Here is a 15960-nt window from a genome sequence, read left to right as displayed (position 1 = left end):
CCTCAGTATGTATCCATTGCTGTAAAATTGCCTTTTGTCCTACCGCTGAGAGGAGTACCAATAATTTTTTGTCATTTTTTGGTATATTAGGTTGGTCCGCTATGTATCCAAATAGTGCCCAGGAATCAGTGCAACTAAATGATATTTTAAGTGTAGTCATGGCATAATTATGTAGCGCGTGCCAAAAAGTTTGTATGTGTGGGCATTGCCAAAGGCAATGATGTATATCTGCCTCCGGTGTGTGGCATTTAGAGCAGTCTGATCTTTCAGTTGTACCCATCAGGTAGCAACGCTTGGGTGAGAGGTAGGCTCTGTGGAAAATTTTATATAACATTTCCTGGTAGGAACTGGCCGTAACAAGTTTTAAATTGATAAGGAAAGTGTCTAATATTGCCTCCGAGTCCAGAGAGGAAGACTGGGAGGCCCATTTTGTGAGTGCCTGTAGATCTGTATCTGTGTCTAGCTCTGGACGTATGCGCCCATATATGTTGGAAATTGAGTGTGTTTGAGTGCGTATCACCGAATCTTGTGGATTCGTGATATCCCGGGGTTGGAGTTTGTTTAGGACAGATCTGAGGTAGTGAACAGCTTGAGTGTAGGAAAAGACATTGTTAGGCAAGAGCTTAAAGCGTTGTGTCGCTTCTTCAAATGTAAGTGGAGTGTGAGATGTATTAAGCAAGTGTCGTAAACATGAGATGCCTTGGGATCGCCAGGCTATGAAAGGTGATCTGGCTTCTCCCTTCTGGAACTCCAAGTTACCAACCAACGGAAGGGATAGGGAGTAAAAATGTTTTAAGCCTAGGGATTTTCTCGCACGTCGCCATGCTTGAACTGTGGAGGCCAATAGGGGGTTATCAAATTGGGGGCTGGTTAGCTGTGATGGGCGCGCATGTAAGAGGAAGCCTAGTGAGAGAGGGGCACTAAGTTGTGAGTCTAAGGCCACGTCAGTGTAAATAGCTGTGTCATTGATCCAGTCCACTGCAAAGCGGAGGATGCATGCCAGGTTGTAGTACTTTATGTTAGGCAGATTAAGGCCTCCTCTCTGAGTTGTCTGCATCAATTTATACAGACTAATTCGGGGTCTTTTTGCATTCCAAATAAATTTGGTTAGCATGGAGTGGAGTGAGGATATATCTGAATCAGATATTAGAACTGGCGTCATCTGCATCACATAGAGTAGTTTTGGGAAGCTGGCCATTTTGAATAGGTTGCATCTGCCTAATAGATTCAGTGGCAAATTTTGCCATAGATTGAGTTCTGTTTGGATTTTTTGGATGACCGGGGTAATATTATACGTATATAGTTTGTGGGGGTGGGGAGGAAGAGCTATGCCTAGGTATGTGATGTACGTTGTGGCCCATTTGAATGGAAATGGGGCAGTCCAGTCCGTTCTCACTTGGCCGTAAATGGCCAGTGCTTCTGATTTGGCGAAGTTTATAGAAAAGCCAGCAAACGAGGAAAAGCGTGTTATGGCTTCTATAAGATAAGGGACAGAGTGTTTTGGGTTAGATAGGAAAAGGAGAATGTCATCTGCGAATGCGACAACTTTTAGTTCTCTGTTGCCAATTGTTATTCCTGCAAGGTCTGGGGAGGAAATGATGTGTCTTATAAGCGGTTCGAGTGCTAAGTTAAAAAGCAGGGGCGAGAGGGGGCATCCCTGTCTAGTGCCCCGTTCAAGTAGGAAGGGCGGGGACGCTATGCCATTTACCATCACATGGGCTGTAGGGAGGGTGTACATCGCCTGAATCAGCCCCCTGAAGGATCTCCCAAAGAGTTGTTTGGATAGTACGGTCTGCAAGTGTGACCATGAGATTTTATCAAAAGCCTTTTCGGCATCTAGATTAATAAGTATATTGGATTGGAGGTTGTGAAGTCGGGTGTGTGTTATCGCCGCTATGGCGGCACGAACTCCCATCACCGATTGTCTGCCCTTTACAAAACCCAACTGGGCTGGCGAGATCAGGCGGGGTAGGCATTTCTGCAGGCGATTAGCCATTAATTTGGTTAAAATTTTAAAGTCCTGGTTTAGCAGGGAAAATGGATGGTATGAGCCCATCGCAGTGGGGTCTTTACCTGGTTTCAATAATACTATTATTCTGGCTTCGTTGAATCTAAGAGGCATCTCTCCGGTTGTGATTATATGGTTGTATAGTAATGTAAGGGTAGGTGCTATGTCTCCTTTTAATAATTTATAATATTCTGCCCCGTATCCATCTGGGCCCGGACTTTTGCCATTGGGTAGAGCTTTAATGGTGTCCAGCACCTCCTCCTCTGTGACTGGGCAGTCTAACAGGTCCCTTTCCTCTTGGGTCAGTGTGGGTAGTTCTGTTCCCGCCAGGAATGTCTCACTAGTCTGTGTGTCTGATGGTTCTTGAGTGTATAAGGATTCGTAGAATTTAGAGAATTCACTGCTTATTTGGTTGGGATCAGTGATAAGGATATCGGACTTGTGTATACTCTTAACCCATGTGCGGGATTGGGGGCCTTTCATTAGATTGGACAGTAGTTTTCCAGATTTATTACCGAATCTGTGTAGTTTATTACGGTAGTAGTTATGCGAGGATTGGGCTTGTTCTGTGAGGAAAGTGTCATAAATTTGTTTTGCGGCCAGATATTCCTCTCTATGGGTCGGGGTGTCTTGTCTTTTATATGTGTTATATGCCAAGGTCAATGCAGTGCTGAGGGTATGAAGTTGGGCTGTAAATTTTTTGCGTTTGGAGTTGACGTATGACATGATGTGTCCTCTTAGTACTGTCTTTGCTGCAGTCCAGTAGATGTGGTGATTATCAACCTGGGCTGTATTGTCAATGACAAAGTTGGACCATGCCTGTTTAAGATGTAGAAGAAAGTCTTCTGAATGAAACAGGTGTGCAGGGAATCGCCAGCTTTTAGTGAAAGTTTGGGGTCTGTTTAATTGTAAAGTTAATAATATAGGTGCATGGTCAGAAATTATTATATCATGTATGGCCGTATGTGTCACCCTGGGAAGCAGATGATCTGAGGGAAAGAGGTAATCTATCCTGGAATGTGTTGAATGTGGGTGTGAGTAAAAAGTGAAGTCTTGTTGTAGGGGGTGAAATATACGCCAGGGGTCACTGACGCCGAGTTGGGAGCATAGAGGAGATAGAAGAGTAGAAAAGGTTTGGGACCTGGCCATACTCACCCCCGATCTGTCCATGGATGGGTCCACGACCGTGTTGAGGTCTCCACCTAAAATAAGGTTAGTATAACCCCATGACAGCAGCTTCTGTAATAGAATGGCAAAGAAAGATGCATCAGGGTTAGTTGGTGCATATACATTAAGCAGTGTATATTGGGTATCATCGAGAGACAGGTCTAAAAGAATAAATCGGCCCTCTGGATCTATAAATTTTCTAGTGATGGAATATCGGAGGTTCCTATTAAGTAGAATTGCCACCCCCCTGGTCTTGTTGGTGAAGGATGCCGATATGCATTCTCCCAGCCATGGGGCTTTGAGAGAGGGATGGGAGCCCCCCACCCAGTGAGTTTCTTGCAAGAAAACTATATGGGGTTTCATACGGGTGAGGTGAGACATAATCTTTTTACGTTTAATGGGATGGTTAAGGCCCTCGACATTCCAAGAAATTATATTAAAAGTAAGAAGTGTGGATTCTTCTCCTGGTGGGTTTAAAGAGGGAATTTGACTGGTCATATCAGCCAATTCCTGCTGGGCGGATCATATTAAAAACGAATAGTAGCTGAAAAAGGGGCCCCTCTCTGTCCCAGCGAGCAGAGGGGGGTGATCCCATGATGAGACGGGGTTCGTTAAAAGGACGGGCAGGCACATAACATAACAACAAACAAATTTGTAATAATAGTAGAAAGGTCATTATTCTAAGCCTAACAGATGCTTAGCGGTTAAATTAGTACATTTTCTCAGCAGAGAAACAGTAGGAGCACACCCTACAACAGAAGGTTGTAGCAATAAAAGAAAATAAAGGGATACTTATCAGCGAGCCTCTATGTGGCCAGGGACGCCAGTTCTCCCAGTCAAGTCTCAGGAATTGAGAAATGAGCCCTGGCTTTAGCAGGGTCCTCAAAGAAGAGGGTCTGGCCATCCCCAAACACACGGAGGCGGGCCGGGTACAATAATGAAAATTTTATTTTAGAGTCGATAAGGTATTTGCATATTGGTGCAAAGTCCCTGCGCTTGGAGGCCACCAGATTAGAAAAATCTTAAAAAAGATGAGGAGGCGTTCACCCTGGTATGTGATACTGTCCGTTTTCCGGTAGTGGTCTAGGATTTTGACTTTATCGGCATAATTAAGGATGCGCATTATGACTGGTCTTGGTCTGCCATTGGGGTTAGCTCTGTCTGGGCCGATCCTGTGGGCCCTTTCAATCGCTATAGGCGTTCCTTTGAGGTCCAGTGCCAGTTGTTCTGGGATCCATGAAGCGAGCAGGTCCATAAGCTCATGACCCTTGACCGACTCCGGTATGCCCACCACCCTCAAGTTGTTACGTCGATTTCTGTTCTCCAGGTCGTCCAATTTCTCAGACAAGGTAAGTATCTCCTTGGAGTGTGCAGCCATTGTGGTCTGGGCCGTCTGAAGGTCGTCTTCAAGGGAGGAGATTCTTTGTTCAGCCGTATCTAGGCGTTGGGAGTGTTGAGTAAGTTGGGCCAAGGTGGAGTCAATGGATGTCTTAAGGCCTGCCAACTTTTCAGCTAGCATTGGGCCTATAACGGCTGCAATATCGGCAGCTTTCATTTTTGAAGATCTGGGTGTATTTGTGGTTTTTCTTTTATTTTGAGAGGTTAGGCGGGTAACGGAGCGATCAGAGTCTGATGAATAGCCACACTGGGGGTCAGAAGGGGGGATACGGGAGGAGCCTGCAGAGGACATTGAGTAAGGCACTAAGAATTTTTCCATGCACCTCCTCTAACAGGAATGAGTGGTGGGTGCCAACCAGTGCAGGGATGTCTGTATGGTCTGCTGCAGGTGTGCTTGAGGCCAGAAAAGGAGAAAGGAGCAAGTCACATTTCACTGAGAAAACATTATGTATAGAGAGGTATAGCTAGTATCCGCTAAAGCATCCGAGGCTGATTGTATTATAGTCACATGTTCAAGCGGTCAGTGAGAAAAAACAGTGTAGACATTAGCAGCATCATCAGCCATGTTGGACCAGTTTGGCAGATATGGTATTCAGATTATTCCATTGCGTACACGGCTCTTCTCCCAGAATGGGGAGAGAGATAAAGTTGAAAGGAAGCCGTATACAGTGGGGGGTGGTGGCGGCCACACTATATTGAAATGTTTGGCAGGACTGTGTCGCACCTCTGTGTCTAGAGGGCAACTCTGGCAGAGGATCGTATATGGATAGTACAGGTCTCAGTCCAGCAAGGAGAGGTAGCAGTACAGGTGGTGTGGGTGCCCTGATTTTAAATATCTCTGAGATTGCCGGTCAGTTGAGCATTCGTTCACCCCTTTTATGGGTGTGGGGTTTGGAATTGTGGGCTTTATGGGGAGCAGAATCCTGTGTGTGGTCTGGATAGGGCTTAGGCTGCGGGGGTTGCCTTTTCTAAGATGGCCGCCAATGGAGATTTCCAGCGTTTTCACCCCTGTCAGGCTTCCAGCACAGGGGGGTTTGAGGTGTGGGTGGATGGTGCCCTAGGCTATACTAACCGCTGGCAGTCACCCTGGGCTGTTGCGGCGTGAGTGTTGGCGGCAGTGTCCCCCGTCAGGCAGCGTGTTTGTAGTGGCGTCCGGCCGCCTACACGCGACCCCGGAGACTCTGCTGATCGCTCCGGTGTGTCAGCGTGTGGGGCCCCCGCCTGGCTTACCGGAGCTTCGGGTGTGGGGTTGTTGTTTGTCCCCTCTGTCGCTGCTCCCGGCGGTGCTGCGGGCCTCTTCTCGCGCCTCTCTGTTTCCGACGCCTCGGACGGCGTCACGTCTTGAAAATCGAGGTCCCCGGCTTCAGGTCCCCGTTAGGCCGCAACCTGCAGGAGCACTTAGGAGTGCTCCCCGGCTCTGCGGCTTGGCTTCTTCGGTGTCTGGGCTGTTGTAGAAGAGGAAGGGGTGGGATAGGGAGCGGGTGTGTGGGGTTAAAAGGATTTTTCCTCTGGTTTTAGGCGCCGGGGCTGAGGAGCTGATGTTGGATGCGTCTTGTCCGTTCAGCCGCCAGGCCACGCCCCCTCTTCATTTTGTCTTAATGTACAGCCATTTGATATGTTGAGGACATACTTCACTTTTTTCCATGTGCTCTCTGTCCTTTACTTTTCAAACTGCACATCTTAAAACTAATAATGCCTAATTAGTGAAGCTGATGATATTATTGTTTGATATTTAGAATTTAATCCGGTCTGCTATTGTATTGTGCCTACCCTCCCATTGGATGAAATTTACCAATAGGATGTCCACTTTATAGTTACTTCCTCTCTCTTACAAACAATAGTACTTTTTGTAGATAAAAAGGACCACTGCATTGCACAGCAGTGAATGTATGTTCTACCATATTTTCCAGACTTTAGCAGCTAATTTAGAATGTATCGGTAGAGAATTTGCAAATCAAGCGAATTCTGAATGTCTGTGCATGTGTAGCTTTTGCAAAGTGCATGATGGGCGGGAAATAGCGACTGAAAATGCATATGGATCGTAAACAAAATGTGGCCAGAGCGACAGTAAGCCGTCATTTGAAGGAGGAAACCTGGTGTTTTCTAGGTGTTTCTGGAAAAAAAGGAGGCGTGCCCAGACGTTTTTCAAGGAGGGTCTGTGACATCACCGATGTCCACCTGCACCTTGTCTCAGTAACAGGCTAATGTAAGCCTCAGACCTACTCATGTTTTCACAGATGGCAATTTCTCTTTGGGAATTGCAAATGGATAGGGATTAGCAATGCTTTTGCAATTCTCTCTTGCAGTTTCGCAAGGGGCATTACATTTTTTGTCTGAGTGGCGGGTTTCTCCTCACAGTCCACTGCGAATTCTTTGATTAGCAATCCATGCTGAGTTAGACCTTCATGCCCCTTTCAGACTGCACATATTACACAGTATTTTGCAGTTTTTTTACCTTTTCAAAACTATAATATGTGTGGTGTGAAAGGTCCAGAGTGAATTTACCGTTTCCAAAAAAACGGTATTTGGAAATGGTTAAAAGCAGGGTCCTACCCATTTCAGACCCGTTTTTTTTACAGTCTGATGGGGGTCTGAACGGTATTTAGGACACAGCCAACAGTGAGCACAAGCTGGTCCCGCTCTGTGCATATCTAATGAGCGGGACCCAGCGCAGTGAATATTTTATGAGCGCGTCCCCGCCCCCTGCATATGGAATAAGCGGGACCTGCTCTGTGCAGTGACTATTTAATGAGCGGGTCCCTGTCCCCTGCATATGGAATGAGCGGGACCTGCTCTGTGCAGTGAATATTTAATGAGTGGGCCCCTGCCCCCTGCATATGGAATGAGCGGGACCTGCTCTGTGCAGTGAATATTTAATGAGTGGGTCCCCGTCCGCTGCATATGGAATGAGCGGGGCCGCTCATTCCATATGCCGGGGGTGGGGACCCGCTCATTAAATATTCACTGCTCTGGGTCCTACTCATTAGATATGCACAGAGCGGGACCTCAGTGTTCAACATGCGATGTGAAGGGGGTTTAACCTGCTTTGACCCATTTTAAGAAATGTTTTAAATACTGGGTCTAAAGCAGGTTTTGCGGTGTGAAAGCAGCATCAGATTGTCTCTGGATTGCTGCAGCTATTAACCAATAAGAAGCTCCTTTGCTTCCTTGTTGCAATTTCTGAATTGTTATATATTTAGAAAGTAGGAAAATCAACTTACACAGAGTAAGCACAATGTAATAAAAATGTGGCTATTATAGACAGAAATCTCATACAATATTTATAAATAACCAATGTAAAATATAACATTTTGGTGGTTCAGAATGATACAGGATCATATAAATCCTAAGCGCTGATATTGTGGGGCTTATATTTCAAGAAAAGCTGATCTGTTGTTCACTATCACCACTACACAAACCTAAAGAGGAAAAGAGAGCAGACGTTGACAGATTTAGTGATTGAGTCAGTAAAACCGTTGCTCCCTGTCATTCAGCTGATGTGATTCCCATTCTCTGCAGTAACCGTGAGCCACAAAATAAATTACATCACAATTGGAGCAGGGCTGTCAGGGATTCCCATTAAAATGTCATGTGTCACAAACAAATATTCACACCTTAACATCTTTCAAACATAGACCAAATGGTGATCGACGGATGTAGACAGCATATGCGGAAAACATGCGGCGATGTGTTAGACAATCTCAAAGGCGACTGCTATCAGGTATCCTTCTGTCTGTATGTCTATCTTATCTGTCTATAATGTTTAGCTAGAGTACCAATACATATATATATATATATATATATATGACATATTTTTCATTGTATATATTACTGATAATTTGTTAATTTATCTCAAATGTGGTATATCCATTTAGGTGGAATATATGTATTGTGCTCACAACAGATTTATACAAAAATATTCCTAAGAATAGAAATCCTAAATTGGATCATAACAAAGAACAATACAGCAAATAGATTGTGACTTTGCAGCAGGGCCCTCCTACCTTCATGTCTGTCTGTTTTTACCCATTATGTTCTATCACTGTCTACAATTGTAAAGCGGAACGGAATCTGCTGCGCTATATAAGAAACTGTAAATAAATAAATCAACCTACTAAGTAAAATATGTCAGTCTCTTAGAAAAAAAAAACAGTATATACAGTATGTTTATTTTTGCTGCTCACCGTTCAGCAATCTGACCATGGTGCTGCTGGGGAACTCCACAAACAGACGTATCTCCCAAGGGAAGGTTTGTCAACCAGAGCAAAGGCATAATAATGCCAACTCAATGACAGACAACAGATATATCTCAAGTTAAGCAGCAAACAGAACTAACTCAAAAGGGTTTTGTTATAATCATTGATTCATATGTCAAATAACTGAACCTTAATGGGGCATATGCTTGACGGCACAATTCCAGGGCTAGTTCTACACGATCTGACTAGATTGCTTAGAAATTAAGCACGGATCGCTGCAGGTGTAAAGCCCCCAGTGATCGTGCATCCTCATCGCCTGATTAGATTCATACTGCATGCAGTATAAATCTAGTTCGATCGCCAGTGTTCTCATGGTGAGAACACTGGTCCGCACAGATCGCTCAGCACACATCGCTTGTGCATCACACGTGTGCCAGCGATCTGTGCTAACCTACATCGCTTAGCATGGGACTTCAGTCGCATAAGGGGGATATCCTACTGGGCACTAGGTTTTGTCACACACACACACACACACACACACAAAAACTTGCACCCAGTTAAAAAAAACATCCAAAAAGTTAGATACTTCCGTGTTCTGTAAGGTTTGGCAATCTCTGTGGCTCCCGGTCATCTCCCATCCATTCAACTCCAGAGGAGGATGCCCCCGGAGATGTTGTACTCCTTGCTACTGCCTCTGGACACACACATGGTGACAGGGATTTTGCATCAAAAAGTGATCTCACACACATATTGTACTAAAGCTGTGTACACATGCTTCGATTTTTCCCTTTTTTCGATTCGATTTTGCTTACAGAAGATGCAAAATCTAATCCACATCGAATGGTTTTTAGGACACTTTTGATCTGCATTCGATTCGATGCGTGCTCCCGTTTTCTCAAAATTGAAAAGAAAAATAGACTGTGCAGCTAAGGAAATATCACATTTGATCCAGTAAATCGAATGTGTACAATGTACCATGAATGTAAATCGAATTTGATATCAAATGAAAAAGTACAGATCTAATGCCAAATTGAATGAAAAGATCTAATGCCAGATCTAATAGAAAATCGAATCTAACATCAAATCTAAAGCAAAACGAAGTGTGTGTGCATAGCTTTTCACACATTGCTACTGCAGAAGACCAGCCTGTGAAGATCTTAAGCATCAACATGTGAGTAACATAGAAACATAGAATTTGACGGCAGATAAGAACCACTTGGCCCATCTAGTCTGCCCCTTTTTTTAAACATGTTACCTCAAACCATATTTGATCCTTATTTTTTTGTAAGGATATCAATATGCTTATCCCAAGCATGTTTAAATTGTACTACTGTATTTGCGTCTACCACCTCTGATGGGAGGCTATTCCACTTATCTACTACTCATTCTGTGAAAAAATGTGTCCTCACATTTCCCCTGAATCTTCCTCCCTCTAGTTTTAGTGCATGTTCTCGTGTTCTGTTGCTCCTCTACCTGTGAAGAATGTCTCCCACCTGTACCTTGTTAAAACCCTTGATATATTTGAAAGTTTATATCATGTCCCCCCTTTCCCTTCTCTGCTCTAAAGTATACATATTAAGATCTTTTAGTCTTTCCTGGTACGTTTTGTGATGTAGGCCATGCACCATTTTAGTTGCTCTTCTTTGTACAGTCTCTCCAGAACTGAACACAATACTCTAGGTGAGGTCGTACCAATGACCTATACAGTGGCATTATTACTTCTTTCTTTCTACTGCTGATACCTCTCCCTATGCAACCAAGCATCTGACTTGCCTTCTTCATTGCTTTGTTACATTGCCTACCTGCTTTTAAGTCCCCTGAAATAGTGACACCTAGATCCCTCTCTTCCTCAGTAGTTTCCATTATAGTGCCATTTATACTATATTGAGTCTTTGGATTTCTGAGACCCAAGTGCATAATTTTGCATTTTTTGGCATTAAACTGTAGTTGCCATTCTCTTAACCATTTCTCTAATCTACCTAGATCCTCAATCATTTGTTTTACAACTCCTGGTGTGTCTACCCTGTTGCATACCTTTGTGTCATCTGCAAAAAGGCACATTTTACCCTCAATTCCATTTGCAATATCACCAATAAAGATATTAAAAAGCACCGGTCCAAGTACAGATCCCTGGGGTACTCCACTTGTAACCTTTTCCTCCTTTGACTGTACTCTGTTTACTACAACTCTCTATTTTCTGTCCTGCAACCACGCTCTTATCCATTCAACTATCTTAGAATCCAATCCCAAGCTTTCAAGTTTATTTAACAGTCTGCGATGTGGGACAGTGTCAAAAGCTTAGCTAAAGTCTAGATAAGCTACATCTACAGCCCCACCTTGATCTATTACTTTAGTCACCCAGTCAAAAAAGTCAATAAGATTTGTTTGACATGATCTTCCCCCAGTAAACCCATGCTGTTTTTGAGATATTCTACAACTCTTTGTTTTAAGAGTGTTTCCATCAATTTCCCTACTACTGATGTAAGGCTCACTGGTCGATAGTTGCTTACCTCTTCCTTGCTTCCACTTTTGTGCAGTGGGACTACATTCGCTGTTTTCCAGTCCTCTGGGATTACTCCAGTAGCTAGTGACTCTTTTAATATCCTTGGATGTATCCCATCTGGCCCCATTGATTTATCCACTTTCAGTTTTGAGAGTTCTGTGAGGACTTTCTCCTCTGTAAATGTACTTGTCTCTCCCTCAGTTTTCTGACTATACTTGCAAGTTAACTGTGGCCCCTTCCCCTCTCTTTCAGCAGTGAATACTGAGCAGAAATAATTATTAATATTATCTGCTATTACATTGTCCCCCTCAAGAAAACTTCCACTCTCTGTCTTCAGTCTAATTATTCCACTTTTTGTTTTTCTCCTTTCACTTATATACCTAAAAAAAAGTTTTCCCCCCTTTACCCACTGACTGGGCCATTTTCTCTTCTGCCTGTGCTTTTGCACATCTGATTACCTTCTAAGCCTCCTTCTGTCTAACAAGATACACCTCTTTGTCCTCATTCTTCGGCGTCTGCTTAAATTTCTTAAAGGCCAACTTTTTTGCTTTCACAATACTTGCTACTTCTTTTGCAAACCACAATGGCTTTCTTTTTCTTGTGTTTTTCCTAACTCTTTTGACACAAAGTTTTGTTGCTTTTAGAATTGCACTTTTTAATTTTTCCCACTTATCCTGCACTCCTTCCAAGTTCTTCCACTCTGCCAAAGAATCCCTTACAGAGTTTCCCATCTCTACAAAATCAGCCTTCCTAAAATCTAACTCCTTTGTTTTTGTTTGTGTGCCAATAAGAAAGATTTAATGGCTTAATTAGTCATTATACAGGGAAAGGGATGGTGCAGGGGTTCCAGATATGGGCCCTTATTCTGATCGGTGTGTCCGGATCCGAATATGCGGCCAGCACCGTGCATCCTAAACCCCGCCTTCCATACGGATCGCCAACTCCGTCCGTTTGCGGTAAGAAGCTGTCCGAACGGACCGCACGTGTATTTCTCATGAATACACCTCCTCCATCTCAGGGAACCTCCCCCATCATTCGATGGTCGCAGACCATCGAATGCAGGACCGAGTGGCCAGGCAGCTCCCGCAACCTCAGACCACATGGGCATTTCTCCGTGCAAAAGCATGGATCTGGGCGGGCAGCTGACATCCGGCAATGTCATATGTCCGCCCCCTACACGTGCGTCACGGCCGCATTACCATACGTACGCCCAGCGTTTTCATGGGAACGCCCATGAAACTCGGGGCGTATGCATATGTTAATGCGGCCAAACAGCCCTTCACGCCCCTCTCCACCCCCTGTTCGTAGTGTACACATTTCATGTGGAATTTGGACGTGCGTTCCGTTCGCACATGCGCAAAGACGCCTCTGCACATGCGCTGACACAAAACATCGGCGGCCCGAACGCATGCGGATATTACCGCACCAACCAGAATAAGGCCCATAGTCCTGATGATTTTTCCTAAAAATAATGGTTTCAGGAAAAAAGACTTGCTTGGGGGCTGTGAGAAAAAAAGATGCAGTGATTTGTATAGAATTTTCTCACATATGGTTGAATAGGAAATACTCTGCTGCTGCAGGAAGAGCCCCGTGCAATGTTTTTTTCCCCGATAATGATTGCAAAATTGAACATGCGCCTAAAAGGATATTACATTTTAGGCAGGTAAATTCAATATTTAAATATCACACCACTTCTTTTCCCACCAGAACTCTGCAATATCTTGTGTAAGTACTATTGATTGTATAGTTAATTAATGTTTAATGAAGGAGTAGGTATGCATAATATTATTATGGTGTTTATTATATTCCATTACAGTGTGATTATCTTAACATCCCTGGAATAACCCTGGTGTTGTCTGTCTGCCTTAATCAGGTTTTGGTTGAAGATTGTATCCCTGTATTGAAGATGTATGCCAAAGAAGGACGAATGTTTGACTACGTGATTAATGACCTCACTGCTGTCCCAATTTCCACTTCTCCTGAAGAAGGTAATTTTAGTTTGATACCTTGGGTGAGATTTAATGGGATGAGAGATTCAGAAAGTGAGAGATTTGGTCAGAAATCTCCAGTTTTTTATCATTTACACTGCAAAATCAAACTGGTTTTGCAGTGTAAATGATTGCTGCTTTAAAAAAACTGGAGACCAAATCTCTCACTTTCTGAATCTCTCATCCTATTAAATCTCACCCCTTGTTCCAATTTTATGGCTTTTACATACATTAAGTTTAAAACAGAAACATTCAGTGGTGTCCTTTGTGGAGCGGTTTAATTCTCCAAAAAAGAGTTCATGCAAATGTGAGAATTAGCGGTTTGTCTTTACATAGGCAAAATTCAGTATGGGTGCATATATGCATTGTGGACCATGTAGGCCAGAGGTGGGAAATAAGCGGCCCTCCAGATGTTGATGGACTACATATCCCAGCATGCCCTGCCTTCTTTTGCTATTTGGCCATGCTGCAACTGATTCAAGGCATGCTGGGATGTGTAGTTCAACAAAAGCTGGAGGGCCGCTTAATGCCCACCACTGATTTAGGCATATACCTGTTAGGACTTGTATCTCTTGCATCTAGTATACTGCCCATGCAGAGGCATATACATCATTAGATCTGTATACTGTATTTGTGGAAATATGCAATTGTTCTGTGCACTTTTCTTTGAAGAAATTTTAGTCCATTTTACTTAAAGCATTGCCTGAGGCCCTGTGAGTACTAGAGATACATACATGTGTGTCCAGTGATGGATTTTAGTGCCAGGCCGCCCCTAGGCACCAAATTTTTTGCCCGTGGCTCATTTTAAAACATACATACTGTACATATAAAAATGATTAAACATGTTAAACCTGTTCTCCTATTATTGTAGGGGTATCATACCATATAAACCTTTGGAATCGGTACATCTGTCAGAATGAACTTAGGTCTACAGTCATTAGGTCGACCCCACTAGGTCGACTGGCTGGAAGGTCGACCTGATTTAAGGTCGACATGGGCCAAGGTCGACATGACTTAAGGTCGAATTTGCATAAAGGTTGACATGAGGAAGGTCGACTGGTCATAAGGTCGACATGGGTTTTTCACTGTTTTTTTATCCGAATGTCGACACAGTCGACATGGACACAGTTGGCAATGAGAATCGAACCCTCGCATCGCTCGCTTCACTCGCAATGCATCGGGCACGGTGGCTCGCTTCGCTCGCCACAGCTTTAATAACCTCCTCCACGCCCTAGTGGATGGTAGGGCATGAAATACCGCCTGTCGGCTCAAAAAACAGAGAAAAGCCCCATGTCGACCTTATGACCAGTCGACCTTCCTCATGTCAACCTTTATGCAAATTCGACCTTAAGTCATGTCGACCTTGGCCCATGTCGACCTTAAGTCAGGTCGACCTTCCTGCCAGTCAACCTAATGACTGTAGACCTAAGTTCATTCTAATAGATGACCGCTTCCCAAACCTTTACCTACCGAATGCACAACATTTTATGCATATTACATAAATGCTCCTCATGTAAATCACATTTGTATGTTTAACTATAAAGACAATTATGAATGAGTCCAAGTTTTTGGGTATTGGCAGCAGTGACGTGCGGTCAGAGTAGGCCAGGCAGGCACAGCCTCAGCCATCAAACTTCCGTACACACCAGAGGGTTGGCTATAAAAAATTATGTGAATAATACAAAGAAGACATTTATAACTTTTTAATATCATCTTTCCATTATTCTATACACTACAAACATACGTATATTCTAATTATTTTTATGTGTGGAAATTTGGGTGCGATACTAGCCACTGACCGACCACACGTCACTGGTAAGCAGTGACCATCATAGCAGGTTTCACTTACCTTTGCCACTAATCATACTGTTATTGCTTCTTTGTGATCTAGAGTCTACTTGGGAGTTTTTGCGGTTAATTTTGGACCTTTGCATGAAAGTCTTGAAACAGGATGGAATATACTTTACTCAGGTAAATGCTTTAACTGGAAAACTGCTAAAACTTCAGTGTCTCTGAAACATGATTTGGGAATTGAATGCCATCATTTGAAAGTTATATATGAATAATCTAATTCACCATACTGTATATGATTAATTATCAAAAACTTCCAAATAAACATTACTCACTGGCTAAGACCAGTGAAAGCTCTTTCCTGGAACCACAGCACCTGCCACAAGGGATATCCTGACAATTGGTGCTGGCATGCAGTGAGGGAAATTCGAGTTTATGCTGATTGACAATATTGCAAATAAATTAGCATCATAAGATAAGCCACTGGAAAAAAATACAGCCCAGACTTACAGCATTGCCAACCAATGTTCTCATCTCCCCTACTGTTGAATGCCCTCTAGTGCTGATGTTTTCACTATTTGTTACCTCCTTATTGTGTCACAGTTTTTTTTATTATTTGTCTGCTCTTTCCTGCCATGTTCTCTCTCTCTCTCTCTCCCTTTCCTCTGTTTATATCCCCATTTTTTAAATGATCCCCTAAACCCTACTTCAATGATGGATAGAACTAGGGAAGCTAATCCTGGAGCATTTTTTCAATCCCGGGATTGAAAAATGCTCAATCCCGGGATTCCCGGGGTCCCGGGATTGGCTTTCCTAATAAAAAACCGCCCTGACTGCCCCGCATTTACTTACATTTGCAGGTGCAGCTGGGTTGCCGGTCAACTTTATACTGCCAGAAGCCGGGTTGCT

General features: G+C 43.5%; 1 protein-coding gene across 1 annotated transcript in view; it reads left to right on the top strand.

Moving 5' to 3' along the window:
• SMS (spermine synthase) overlaps positions 1-15960 on the top strand; it is a 154402-nt gene that overhangs the window by 82353 nt on the left and 56089 nt on the right. Inside the window, exons 7-9 of the mRNA XM_083172464.1 lie at positions 8208-8294; positions 13146-13260; positions 15152-15231. Of these exons, the coding sequence (XP_083028590.1) occupies positions 8208-8294; positions 13146-13260; positions 15152-15231 (282 nt within the window). The remainder of the gene's footprint in view (positions 1-8207; positions 8295-13145; positions 13261-15151; positions 15232-15960) is intronic.

The sequence above is a fragment of the Crinia signifera genome, chromosome 2 (assembly GCF_055691185.1).
Source record: "Crinia signifera chromosome 2, ASM5569118v1, whole genome shotgun sequence".
NCBI lineage: Eukaryota > Metazoa > Chordata > Amphibia > Anura > Myobatrachidae > Crinia > Crinia signifera.
The sequence above is the reverse complement of the archived record's forward strand: the minus strand, read 5'-3'. Positions and strand labels throughout refer to the sequence as shown.